Source organism: Aplysia californica, unplaced genomic scaffold (genome assembly GCF_000002075.1).
Source record: "Aplysia californica isolate F4 #8 unplaced genomic scaffold, AplCal3.0 scaffold00369, whole genome shotgun sequence".
Taxonomy (NCBI): Eukaryota; Metazoa; Mollusca; class Gastropoda; order Aplysiida; family Aplysiidae; genus Aplysia; species Aplysia californica.
Window position 1 is genome coordinate 575,572 of NW_004797639.1, and position 12,709 is coordinate 588,280.

At 36.9% G+C, this 12,709-nt stretch overlaps 1 protein-coding gene across 1 annotated transcript; it reads left to right on the top strand.

Moving 5' to 3' along the window:
* Window positions 1–2,016: 2,016 nt before the first annotated feature.
* Window positions 2,017–9,733, top strand: LOC101849709 (density-regulated protein homolog). Its single transcript, XM_013085383.2, has 6 exons — window positions 2,017–2,118; window positions 4,033–4,052; window positions 6,345–6,435; window positions 7,458–7,652; window positions 8,440–8,579; window positions 9,306–9,733. The coding sequence occupies exons 1-6, from the start codon at window positions 2,028–2,030 to the stop codon at window positions 9,345–9,347; spliced, it is 579 nt and encodes a 192-aa protein (XP_012940837.1). The 5' UTR covers window positions 2,017–2,027; the 3' UTR covers window positions 9,348–9,733.
* Window positions 9,734–12,709: the final 2,976 nt, after the last annotated feature.

The following is a 12,709-nucleotide window of genomic DNA, read 5'->3' on the forward strand; positions in this document are numbered from 1 at the left end:
CGTACTTAAGTACGGGTAGACTGTCAGTCTAGCCGTACTTATCTTTAGGCCCTATTAACATTAGAAAACAGGAGGTTTAAAATACTTGCACTGTCATTAAGGCACCTGGTTTCATCTCAAATACAAATACTTTAGGTACTGTGCTGGCAAACTAAAAATTTATATATTTACAATTCAGTAGGCCTATTTTTTTATGGTCAGTCTAGCCATCATATTAAGAATAAGTACGGCTAACCCAGCTGTCTAGTAGCTAGCCAACCAATCTAGCCGTACTAAAGTACAGCTAGACTGCCAGTCTAGCCGTCATTAAGTACAGCTAGCCTCTTCCTTTAATTAGACCTTTACTTTATTATAAGGAAGCTCTTCCATAATGAGTGACCACCATAACAAACACAATAAAGAAGAGACAACCCTAAGGCCACTGCTATTCTCACAGAAAAGCTCAGTTGTAGGCTCCTCACCCAGGGTGAGAGGGCGAGCCTTTTGGCTTTTCTCACCCGGTGTGCATTTACCGTGATACCCAGTGTAAACCAGAAAATTTTACACTTTTATTGAATTCTTCCCTAAATAATGCTGATATTAAGCTGAACATTAGAATCTCAATCTTCTCATGTATTGGAATTCAGGACCTTTCAAAGATGTGTCTTCCTTTAGTTAGGCCAGCTCTATTTGGACTTGAGTCCAATAAGATTTTTTATCTATTCGGGCTCGAGTCTGAAAATTTTTTTTTTTTCTGTGCTGACTCGGGTTTGAAAAAAAGATGTTTCATTTATTTGGGCTCGGCTTCTAAATGAGTTATAATGTGAGTGTAAGGAGGTTACTTGATATAACTGTCGTCGGGGAATTTTACGTAAAACCAGAATTAGAACTCGAATTACGTACTACGACTGTGTAACTGTGTCACCACCATTAATTCCACCACCATTTGTCTTTCCACATGTTACATTTCATTTTGGTGTTTGTTACAGTTTTTCAGTAATTAATTTTTTTTTTAAATCACATCGCAATTGACAGCCTTGGCCTCTTCCCAACACCTCTTCCCCCAGCAAACCAAGAGTGGGTGATCGCTACACGCCATCTCATTGGTTAATATTTAACTTTGCCCATTACAAGGTCAACTCAACTTTGTTGCGCCGTAAAACCTTATACTACTACTACAACTTTGTTGTTCTGTTCATACTAATGATTCAGGGAAGGCCAATTTAGAGAAATTTAACTGGATATTAAAGCTCACGTCTCAAATGTTATCATTATAATCGACATTTTTTTCATAAATGTTGTAAATATTTAGGAACAAGGGTCGGGAGTGACGTCATGCTGGACTCTATTCAGAGTCCGAATATAGTTTTTGTTTAATAAGACTCAAGTCCGAATAGTCACTTCGCTTCCTTTAACTTTATCTTCAACTCTGTAGGCTAACTCTTCGGGCAGCGGATAGTACCACCACAGAAGTTCCCCTGAGTGGCAGATTGTGATTTGGTATTTGTGTCGCGACGTGGTGGAATCAGGCGCTGGTCTATTATTGGGCATATGGGGTTATTGGTATCATCTTAAAGACTGTACATTTGCCTTGCTTTTGGTGAAAAGATTATAAATATCCATTTATTTTAAATAGAATATTTAGAAATATTTGGGATTGAGGGAGGTTAGGGTCGCCTGGTTTCAGGGGTGAAATTAGCGAGAAAATGGCCGTCAAAGTTGGTAATTTCCATAGCCTGAGTGTCCTTGGAAACTGAAGATTGACTTTTTTTGTAGATTTAAGCAATATTTTTCAGTAAAATCCACAAAGAAATATGTGTGTTTTGTGTTGAGCCAATAAAATAAATTTTTGTTTAAAATGCCCTTCGGTCAGAAAAATTCCAATTTTCTTTGATATCACAATTTTGACGAGCGCCTGATTTCACCACGATGCCTCACTTTTGCTTGTATTTTATTGAAATTCATGTCATGTTACTAAATTGTTTTCTATTTACATTAAAAACGTTCATTTGTATTGTTCTCATTGAATAGATTGCCATAAAACCGCCATGGCAGAAGTGGCTCCCCCGAAAGCATTTCTTGAGTACAGTGGCCCAGTGAAAGGGGTGAAATACCCACTCCAAGTTCTGTATTGTGGAGGTAAGATTGTGGTACAAAAGAATTCTCCAAATTCAGGTTGTTCTTCATTTTCTGTACTTTAAAATCAAAAGTTTCATTTAAAGACACGATTTTCTTTGCTTTTATAGTCATGGGAGATCACTATGAGCAAGCATCTGTGAAGGTCTGTGAACTCAGCTCACTTTTTGTCTGCAAATAATTATGGCAGGCGCTATTTGCAACGCTGCGTTCTGAATAGCTCCCATGCTATTTGAAACGCCAGTACTAGTAGCCATCATTTCTACTTATTGTTGTTCTTCCTGAATTGTGGAAGTTTTGTCAGTTTCTTGATAAACCTCCTAGGATTTGACTCCCTTTTTTTGTGGCTTTGTCTTATTTGGATCAATATTGGGTAGATTTGATCTAGATCGAACAAATATTTCTGACATTGTTTGCACAAAAGTAGTCTTGTTCATCTCTCATTATCAATAATCATTTGAGTTTGAGCAAGTAAGTATAAAGACGCTTGGATCACAATGACGAGGCGGTGCAACTCAGTAGGCCTAAGCACTATTTCATGTCCGCAGTGTTGTCATACAATACCTAAAAATATTATCTCTGCGTGCACTGTATATTTTACCATCACACATGATGTCGCCTGATCTAGGCTTCCGCTTTTTAATTAGCAGGGGGTAGTGTCTACATTCTGTAACGTTAGGCCTAGAGAACATATAACAAGCTGTCTATGTTCTCTAATGTTCCGTGCTTCCAGCGTGGCTTCGAATCCTGTTCCCGGAAGGTTTTTTTTTCTGCTCCTGAGTCTAAAATAAATTTAAAAAATAATTAGACTCAGAGACCAAGGAAAGCCAAGTCACTAATAGACTTTAACCAGGCCTAAATTGGTAAAAGGAAAAGTATAGACTTACTTTGTAGGTGAAAGCTTCTCTTGGGGACAAAACCAGAATGTGCATGCTTAGTCACTAGGCCTACATGAAAAACTACAAAGCAACAAGTTATAATTATGGGAAAACATTGTTTTTTCAGTCGGGAAAAGGAAAAGAAGAAAAAACCCACAAAAAAACCTTCTTGGACCAGGATTCATTCCCACGCTCTTAAAATATTGGTTTGACTTCAAACGCAGACACGCTGTACATTCGGCCACCAGAACTTCCAACAATGAAAGATAGATTAAGCTTGATATTTAACACGTGGCGTTTTATTTAGCACTGTCACTAATCACAATGCGGCGTTGCAAATAGGCACTTCCGATAATTATATTCATGACAATTATACCCCTGTCTAAACACATGCTGTTCTCCTGTCTTTACAGTTGAAATTATAAAAGAATAGAAGGAACTGGTCTTTCAGTTTAATGTTTGGTTAGGGTTAAATATAATGGTAAAGCAATTGTAGTACACCATTGGTCAGGGCAACGCATTCTCAAAAATTTTAATATTTTAGCAGAATCTAGAATGACCTGAAGACTGTAGATTTTCCCCCTCAGATACTGCTCTTTTTCTTTATCATTCATATTTTTAAAATCTAAACTTCTAATTTAGGCTGTCTGTGCCTGTCTTTCCATATGTACCTGAAAAGTCTAGACCTGTAAAAAAAATCTAAAGCAAGTACGTGATAGTTTCCGGTTGTGTCGTTAGTACCTATGAAATTTGAAGTTGTGGTGAAAGTGTTTTCATGTGTGTATGGTATATAAACTTAATGAAAGGTTTGAAACGTCAATTTTTATGAAATTGAACGGAATTATTAATTTCTTCTTGCAGGCATACTGGAAAGTGAAACTCTTTAGCCTCTGCTTTTCTTCCTGCAATAATTAGATCACATAATAATCAGTGGCGTGAATCTTCTCACTGGATCCAGTCATGCTAAAGTTGCATTTTTTATCCTGTCAGAGTCCTGTTTGGGTTTATGATAGACCTATATATTTTTATCTCTTTTCAGATTGTGGTGTTCCAGTGGAAGTAAGTAAAAATGTGACGCATGGCGTATTTTCAAATGACTAAAAATGTGACAAATACGTGCCATGCGATGGAGCCAACAGCGATCAATCTTGAGCCTAACCCAGTTTTGAAAAATAACAATGTTATAGAGATTATGACCCAACAGCTAAAAATTTTAATAGTATTACATTATATTCTTTCTTTAAAATGAAATAACCACTCTACTCTGTATTTGCATTTTAGATGATGGTCTCTGTGACTCTCTTTAGTTTCTGTCTCATTTAGGAGGGTTAATAACTCAGAGACCAAGGAAAGCTACTAATAAACTTTAACCAGGCCTAAATTGGTAAAAGGAAAAGTTTAGATAATAAGATTTTTTATGTGTAACTACACTGTATTTTCTGAACTTGTTTTTATTAATTAAATAACTGTCAGATTTTAACATCAGTCCTCATGAAATGTTTAGAAAAACTGGTTTTGAAAGAACTGAGAAAAATCAACAGAAGACATACAGGACAACATGCAATTTGCCTATCGTGCCAAGAGGGGCATGGAGGATGCCATTCTCGTGTTCTTAGATAACATCTACAAACACATAGACACACCAAGAAATTACTGCAGGATACTTTTTGCTGATTTTTCATCCGCATTCAACACAATCCAACCGCACATAACTATAATGGTTTCAAAATTAATTAACATGAACATAAACAAGAACATTATAGCTTGGATTCTTGAGTTTTTAACCATTTGACCTCAATATGTAAAATTTAATGGTGTAAAATCCGACCTAATATTCACGAACACCGGTGCTCCCCAAGACTGTGTAATTTCCCCTGTCTTGTTTATGCTCTACACCAACGACTGCACTTTTGATAACAAAACCATCAAACTAATAAAATTTGCGGATGATTCCACTTTACAAGGCCTCATAACAACAAATGAGAATGAATACAGGGACGCTGTGAATCTATTTACCAATTGGTGTGACAACCACTTCCTTAAACTAAACGTAAAAAAGACAAAGGAATTAATAATAGACTTTAGAGTAAAAAAAAGACCAATTGCAACCATTATTTATTAAAGATGAAGAGGGGGAGGTGGTAAGCTCTTACAAGTATCTTGGTGTAACAATCGACCACAAACTTGACTGGCATCCCTACGTTGCTCTTGTGCATAAAAAAGTAAATCAAAGAATGTTTCTTTTAAGGAAATTAAGAAGTTTCCGTGTTGACAATAAGATTATGTCCCTTTTTTACCCTTCTATGATTGAAAGTGCTATTATTTTGTATTTGCTGCTGGGGTGGGAATTGTAAGGTGAAAGATAAAGAAAAATTTGACAGAACCATTAAGAAAGCCAGCAAGATCTTTGGATATGATTTTATAAGAATGGATGAATTGTATAACACCACGCATATATATAAAAAAGATAAAAAGCATTATAAACGACCCATCACACCCTTTTTCCACTCAAATTGTCAGATCACGCAGCGGCAGATATGTGCCTCCAAAAACAAAGGAAGAAAGATATAAAAGAAGTTTTTTACCATCTAGCATAAGGCTTTTGTCAGAATGAGCATAGATGTGTGTTGCTCTTAGAGTATGTATCTGTATATAACTCCAAAGGTCTAGTATTTAAATTCCTGTATGTGGTTGAATGATGCATTTGATATGTACATTTTGTCAGCTTTACTTCTCCTTTCATATTGAATTTTAATGAGAGTAATATATATGATTTAATTTTTTTTTATGTATACCTGCATGTGTTTTTACGGTCCTGTACAGCCAAGGAAAATTTCCCTCTGGGATAATAAAGTACTATCTTATCTTTATCTTATCTTATCTTAAAAGTTTAGTTTGAAGTGCTCTAGCTTTAAATCGTGCTGTTAGTTCTGTTATACAAATTATAAAGTACATAGAGCCCCATTTGAGCGGGAATGTGAAGAATGAGAATACCGGTGTGACGTAGCATTAAACAAACTTCAACAGAGACATCCGTTTCAAATTTCTGAACTTGTGTATGGGAGTAGTACGAAACATTACTTATTTTACAAAAATAAAATAAGTGTTATACTACTAGTCATTAACTATAGAAATACCTGAAGGGATAATTGATATTATCATAATTTGTTTTTGATGTTCTATATTTGTTCTATCTGTTATGTCACTTTTTTCCCTTAAGAAAGGAAAGAATTGTTTGTAGGTGGCTTGTTAAAAAAAATTTGTAATGGGGATAAAGTATTTATAAGTTCAAATTTTTTCCTGAATGTTGACACATCTATTACTGTCATGCTCCTTTGTTTTACGCTGCAGTATTGTGAGAACTATCCCAACTATGAAAAATGCAAGGCCTGGCTTGAGAAGAACATGCCATCTGAGTTTGAAAAGCTGAAAGTTGACAAAGGTAACCAATGTTTGTGTGTGTGTGTTTTGCTTGTATGTAAACAGCGATAAACGGCAAAACGTGGAAAGCTGTCCCTTTCTGGGGGAAAAAAATGTTAAAATATTATTGGTTATATTATAGTCTAGAATGCTATTAGTGAAGAACACACATTTTGAACCTGATTTATTTCATACATGATGAAAAGATTTCCATGTGTTGCCGATTTCGCTCTGTGCATGCTAGACTGTATGTTAAGTTTTGTATAACGTGGAGGTATGATAGACATTTATTTAAATTTGTGTTTACTCCGAATATTCATTATATTTCTCTCTGGCTTCTTTTGTCCCGTTGATTGCCAAGTTTTGTCCGTACATGGAGGAGCTTGGAGGATCATTAAAACCCGTCTTCCCCCTTTCCCATATATCCAGCTTTGCTGTTCCTTTTTTTACCCTCATGAGAGAGAGTAACTGAGGTGGCCAATCCTGATTTATTGCATTTAACGCACCTTCTCTTGACAGCTTTACTGTTGTTGCGAAAATTTCACAAAAATGTCGTTGTGCACCTATTTTTTAAATGTGACCTCTTCACAGTGATTGTTGTCCTGATGAGGTGTTTCCTGTGACTGTGACACCCAGTTATTTTGTGACTGTCCCTCGCTTTCACTTTGGACTTTTTTTCTTTTCAGTCTTCTGAGAATTTGGGCATTGCTCTTGATTTCTGCTTTTCACGTATTTTATGATTTTTATAAAATGAATAATTCTGGACTGCGGTAATTGGTTTACTGGTTTTGTCTGCTGCTCCTCCTTTTATGTGTAACTACACTGTATTATCTGGACTTGTTTTTATTAATTAAAACGTGGTTATTTGCGTGGGTGGTTGGCGGGTGCTCTGGTGTGGTTTGCTCCTCCTTTTATGTGTCACTACACTCTATTATCTGAACTTGTTTTTATTAATTAAAATGTGTTTATTAGCTGAACTTCTACTTTTACTCATTTTTATACAAGGATTGAATTTTGGCTTCTTTTTTCTCCATCTCCACTCAGGGGAGGGAGAGGAGGGGTCAGCAGAAAGCAGCAAAGATCTGGCAGAAGGCGAGGAGAAAAAGAAGCGGCAGACTCGAGGAGGGAAGGCCATGATGAAGACCAAAAAGAAAGTGGAGCCGCAGGGCATCAAAATGTGGACACAGACAAGGGGCAAGAAGAAGAAGGTCACCATAGTTGTGGGCCTTGCCTCTTACGGTGAGCGGCGGCTGGGACGGGGTGGAGGATCCTTGGGCAGATGTTGCTTAAGAAACAAAATTGTTTTCTGTATTTAATTTTTTGTTTCATTATTTCCACCGCCATGGTATGTATTTCTATGAGGTCAAGAGAGAATGTCCGATTGGAATTGACTGAAAACCAGGCTATAAAGAGAAAGTCGAGTTCTAAAGGTCGAAATTGACCCAGAAATAGTGTGTGTGTGATTTTAATAAGTATGACGATATGGAGGGTGCAAATGAGTTGGACAAATACATGGAAACTTTGAAAATACATTAAATTCAACTCATGAAGCATTCTTGATCAAACGAATACCTGTTGAAAGTTAATTTTTATGTCCTCTGTAACATCATATTTCTAAGTCACTAGAAGAGCAGGTTATTTTTTAATTTAATGAACTAGATGGGGTAATTAATGAAAACCTGATTGTCACAACTATAATGGGAGAAATATATAACTTGCCCTCACTGTATTGCAGTGGAAACTGGTTTGCTGGAAGCGGTATTCTTTTCCTAATTTAATACAGTTGCGTTTTTTTCCAGAAGATTTTTATTTTAGTTGAATTTTAAAAAAGCCAACCATATGTATGATGTTTTTAGTGGATGATCTACTTTTTCCAGGTTTTCGGGGCATGCATCAGCGTAAATCCCTAGAAGCTAAATGGTTAAAGACTTGGTTTAAAGTGCATAAAGAGGAGTCATAAAAACATCATTATGTTGCTTAAATGTTGGTATTGTTCCATACTAATTCTTTCCTTTCCTGCTTTCAGAAATTGACTTGAAGGATGCAAGTAAATTCTTTGCTGGCAGATTCTCTTGTGGCTCGTCTGTCAGTGGTGATGATGAAATTGTCATTCAGGGAGATGTGAAAGATGACCTATTTGATATTCTTCCAGAGAAATGGAAGATTGTAAGTATTTGAATATTGGTTGGTTTGGAATGCTAAATCATTCTCTGAATTTTTTTTTCTACTCTGTCTGTCTGTCTGTCTGTCTGTCTGTCTGTCTGTCTGTCTGTCCGTCCGTCCGTCCGTCCGTCCGTCCGTCTGTCTGTTGGTCAGTTAGTCGATCTGTCAGTCAGTCACTCCTTCACTCTTTCTCACTCTCTCTCCTTCTTTCTCTTTCTCCCTTCAGCATATTAATTAATCCATGGTAAACTAAAGGTTTGACTTGATCCAATTCTTTTGGCCTTTTTTTGTTCTTTCATGTTGTTGTCCAAAGCAGCTGTGATGTTCTTTTTCTGTGCTTTCTGATTTACTCAGCTTTGCTTTCACTGTTTGCAGTTGTCCTTAAAAAAACCTGTGTTGTGCAGGAACGTTATTTTAGTGCTGACTTGATGTACTTTTCTTATAATAATGACTTCAATACAATCGACTCCACTTGTGTTGAACTTGTTTGAGTTGATCTTCTGTTAAATTAGTTGATCTTTCTCTCGGGTCTTAGCACCACTTCCCAATGGTTAAGTTGAACTTTAGATGAGTTGATCATATTTTCACTTCTACGGTAGTCAGTCGACCGTAACATCATGGAGTGCAGATTCCTTGAAACTGACATTTGATAATTCTTTTTAGCTGTAAGTCAACAAGTCAATATATATTATAAATGTACATTTTGTCTCAACTATTTTCTCTTTTCAGATTGATGAGGACGATATAGACGACTGTGGGGAGAAAAAATAGTTTCTGGTGTTTGGGGATGTGTGCATGTGTGTGTGTGACATGAAGGTGTAGCGAGTTTCCATCCTTGTGTTCTTGTGTAGGAAGGAAGAGAAAAAACAATAAACTGCTGTGATGCGAAAGTGGTCTATTATCATTATTAAATTACCTCAGGCAGCTGTGCCATATTTCCCAGGTATTGAAGAGATTTTGTGGGGAGCGGGCGTATGGTGTTAAAAAAACAAGACTTTCATGTAGAAAATAGAAATAGAAGTGGTCGGTATGAAACGTCTTTAAAAATTCACTAGGATGGATAGTTTTTATTTTGTTTTCAATCAAAAGATCTGGTTGCATTGTGTGCTTAAAATACTCCCTTCCTTTGAATGTAATAAATGATTAATTTATACACATTTCATTGTTGTCTTGTTGATGTATGGTATATTTGTTCTCAGCTTAAAGTTTTTGTTAAGCTTTCCAAATTTTGTCGTGTACATTTTGTGCCTTTGTCAACACAGTATAGGTCTTCAAAAACAACATTGCTTGCTATTAATCGGAATAAGTATGTTGGCATATAGGTAGCGTCTTGGCCGCTGCCTGTTAAGGCTTTTAAAAGTCTTTATAATTTATTGATGGAAGTTAATCATGGGAATCAAACTCATGTCTCTTGCATACAAGTTCAGTTTAGACATTACCTTTCAGAAGCTCGTATGCTTGTTATCATTAGTAGCAGGCAGTCTGTATATCAATAGTATATGTAATGCATTGCTTGTGTCTGTTTGTCTTCTGGACTGTCTCACTTTTCTTACACCATTTAAAAAAAAAGAATTTGAGAGGCAGCGTGGTGGAATCAGGCTCTCGTCAAAATAATCGAAGTGAAGAAACTTGCATTTTCCGCAGGTTTGTGAATTTTTATCAAAATTTTGTTTTTGGGCTCAACACCTTTCATGCCCATTAAAGAACTCATTTCTGTGTTCATTTTTCTGAAAAACGTTGATTAAACACACAAAAGAAGTAAATTTTCAGTTACCATGAACTCTTAAGCTAAGGAAATAACGAATCTCTGGCGGCCATTTTCTCACGAATTTTACCTCTGAAAACAGGTGACCCCACCTCCTTCATTCTCGAATATCTCGACTTGTATTTAAGATAAACAGATATTTTTTTTCATCCAAATAAAGACAATTGAACAAGCTTGATGATGATACCAATAACTCTATGTGCCCAGAAATTGATGAGAGCCTGATTCCACCACGCTGCCTCACATTTCTTTCAGCTTTTCCAGTTTGCTCTAATTTTTCGTCCCTCTTCTCTTTACTTCATATATATGTGATGCAGCGTGGTGGAATCAGGCTCTCGTCAATTTTTGGGCATGTAGAGTTATTGGTATCATCTTAAAGCTTGTTCTCTTGTCTTTATTTGGATGAAAAAAATATCCATTTCTCTTGAATACAATTCGAGATATTTGAGAAAGAAGGAGGTAGGGGTCACCTGTTTTTAGAGGTAAAATTAGAGAGAAAATGGCCGCAAAGATTAGTTACTTCCTTAGCTTAAGAATCCGTGGTAACTGAAAATTTACATTTTTTGTGCCTTTAATCAACGTTTTTCATAAAAATTCACACAGAAATGAGTTTGTTGATGGGCATGAAAGGTGTTGAGCCAAAAAACAAAAATTCGATAAAAATTCACAAACCTGCGGAAAACTGCAAGTTTCTTCATTTTGATTATTTTGACGAGAGCCTGATTCCTCCAGGCTGCCTCACATATGTCCTGTCTTTTGTGTGTGATATTATAAACGTCATGTCTGTGGGTGGTTGTTGGGTGCTCTGGTGTGGTTTGCTCCTTCTTTCCTGTCAAATGTCTGTCGTCCTGATCTGATTCTCTCCTCTTCTTTTATTGTGCTTGTTACTGTCTTGTAACATCTTTAATCTTCGGCTCTTTTATGGCCTTATTGTGTTGCAAGTACCATACAAAGCGCTTACCGTACTAAAAAAAAAAGAACAACAGCTGGGGGGTTAATGCTACAGGGTAGTCTGCTCTGTTTACTTCTTTTGTGCTTCTACTTCTACTGTTCTAATTTGTTACTGGTGAAGTGTGGCCTTTTATCTGGATAACTGCTGACTAAGGTGATTCCTCCTAGGAGGCAGTAGAGCTGGGCGAAGACTAGATTCTGGAACCGATTCCCACGATTAGCTACGGATGAAAAGTTCCGACTCCTTTTAACGTAAACCAGTGGTTAAATTTTTTTGAATTTATTTCTGATAAAAAAGTTAGTGCCTCACAGTGTTCCGAAATCAAGGTTGTCCTAAATCCTGAAGATGTTCGGGGCCAACCAGGTAACCACCGGAAGAAATCACATAGATTGAAAGTAAGTAATTGGGATCGGAGTCGATTCCTACGATTCCTAGCTTTCAATATTTGGGAACCTAGCCGCCCAGCACTAGGAGTCAGGATAGCCTGATCGACACTGCTATTACAGCTAACCAATAATTTGTAAGGAGTAGGGAAACTACCTGCTTTAGGCCCAGCGCACACAAACAAAGTTTCCTCTTGTCACAGTCACAGGGCTGTGAGTATACAAGTAAGCCAAATATTTGCCTGTTTATACATGTATTATTTAATTCACCCCAAGTGATGTTGTTTACTTCCCAGACAAGCAAGTGGGAGGTTGGAGGGTGCTCTGGTGTGGGTTGCTCCTTCTTTCCTATCAAACATGTATCGTCCTTCTCTCCCCTCCTTTTTTGTGTATGTTACTCTCTTGTAACACATCATCTATTTTTCGGCACTTATATATGACCTTATTATTGTGTTGCAAGTACCGTAAAACTGTTACTAAAACTAATGACAAGCAAGTTACGAAATGTTTTTCTCTTGTGCAGGATGTTGTTGTTTTCAAATCCCTTTAGCTGCGAGCATTTCGCTCTCGGCAGCGCAATGCCTCCCTCAAGTAACCACATATCTTTGTCATCTGGTCAACGCCAGAGTAGAACAGGCTTTGTAAGTCTGTATGTGTGTGTAGGAGCCTGCGTCGAAGAACTGCCAGGTTTGGGCAGTGGAGGAGAAGATGTTCAACGGTCTCCTCGTGGTAGTCACTGTGTCTGCAATGGGGTTCCCACATGGGATTGATTCTATTTATGTGCTTGTTGGTGTGCAGGATGGGTAAAATGTTTTGAAGTACCGAACATGTACATGTACTTCTTTTTTTCTTGCAGCATCGACAATACATCGACAATACATCGACAATACATCTCAATACATGTATGAACACTAAGCTAAGAATTGGCTGGAAACAAAAAACACCAAAAAAAAATGGAAACAAAAAACACAAAAAAAAATTAAAAAATCAAAGCACTAAATTTGAAAAAGAACTTGGCATCAAACTCAATGAG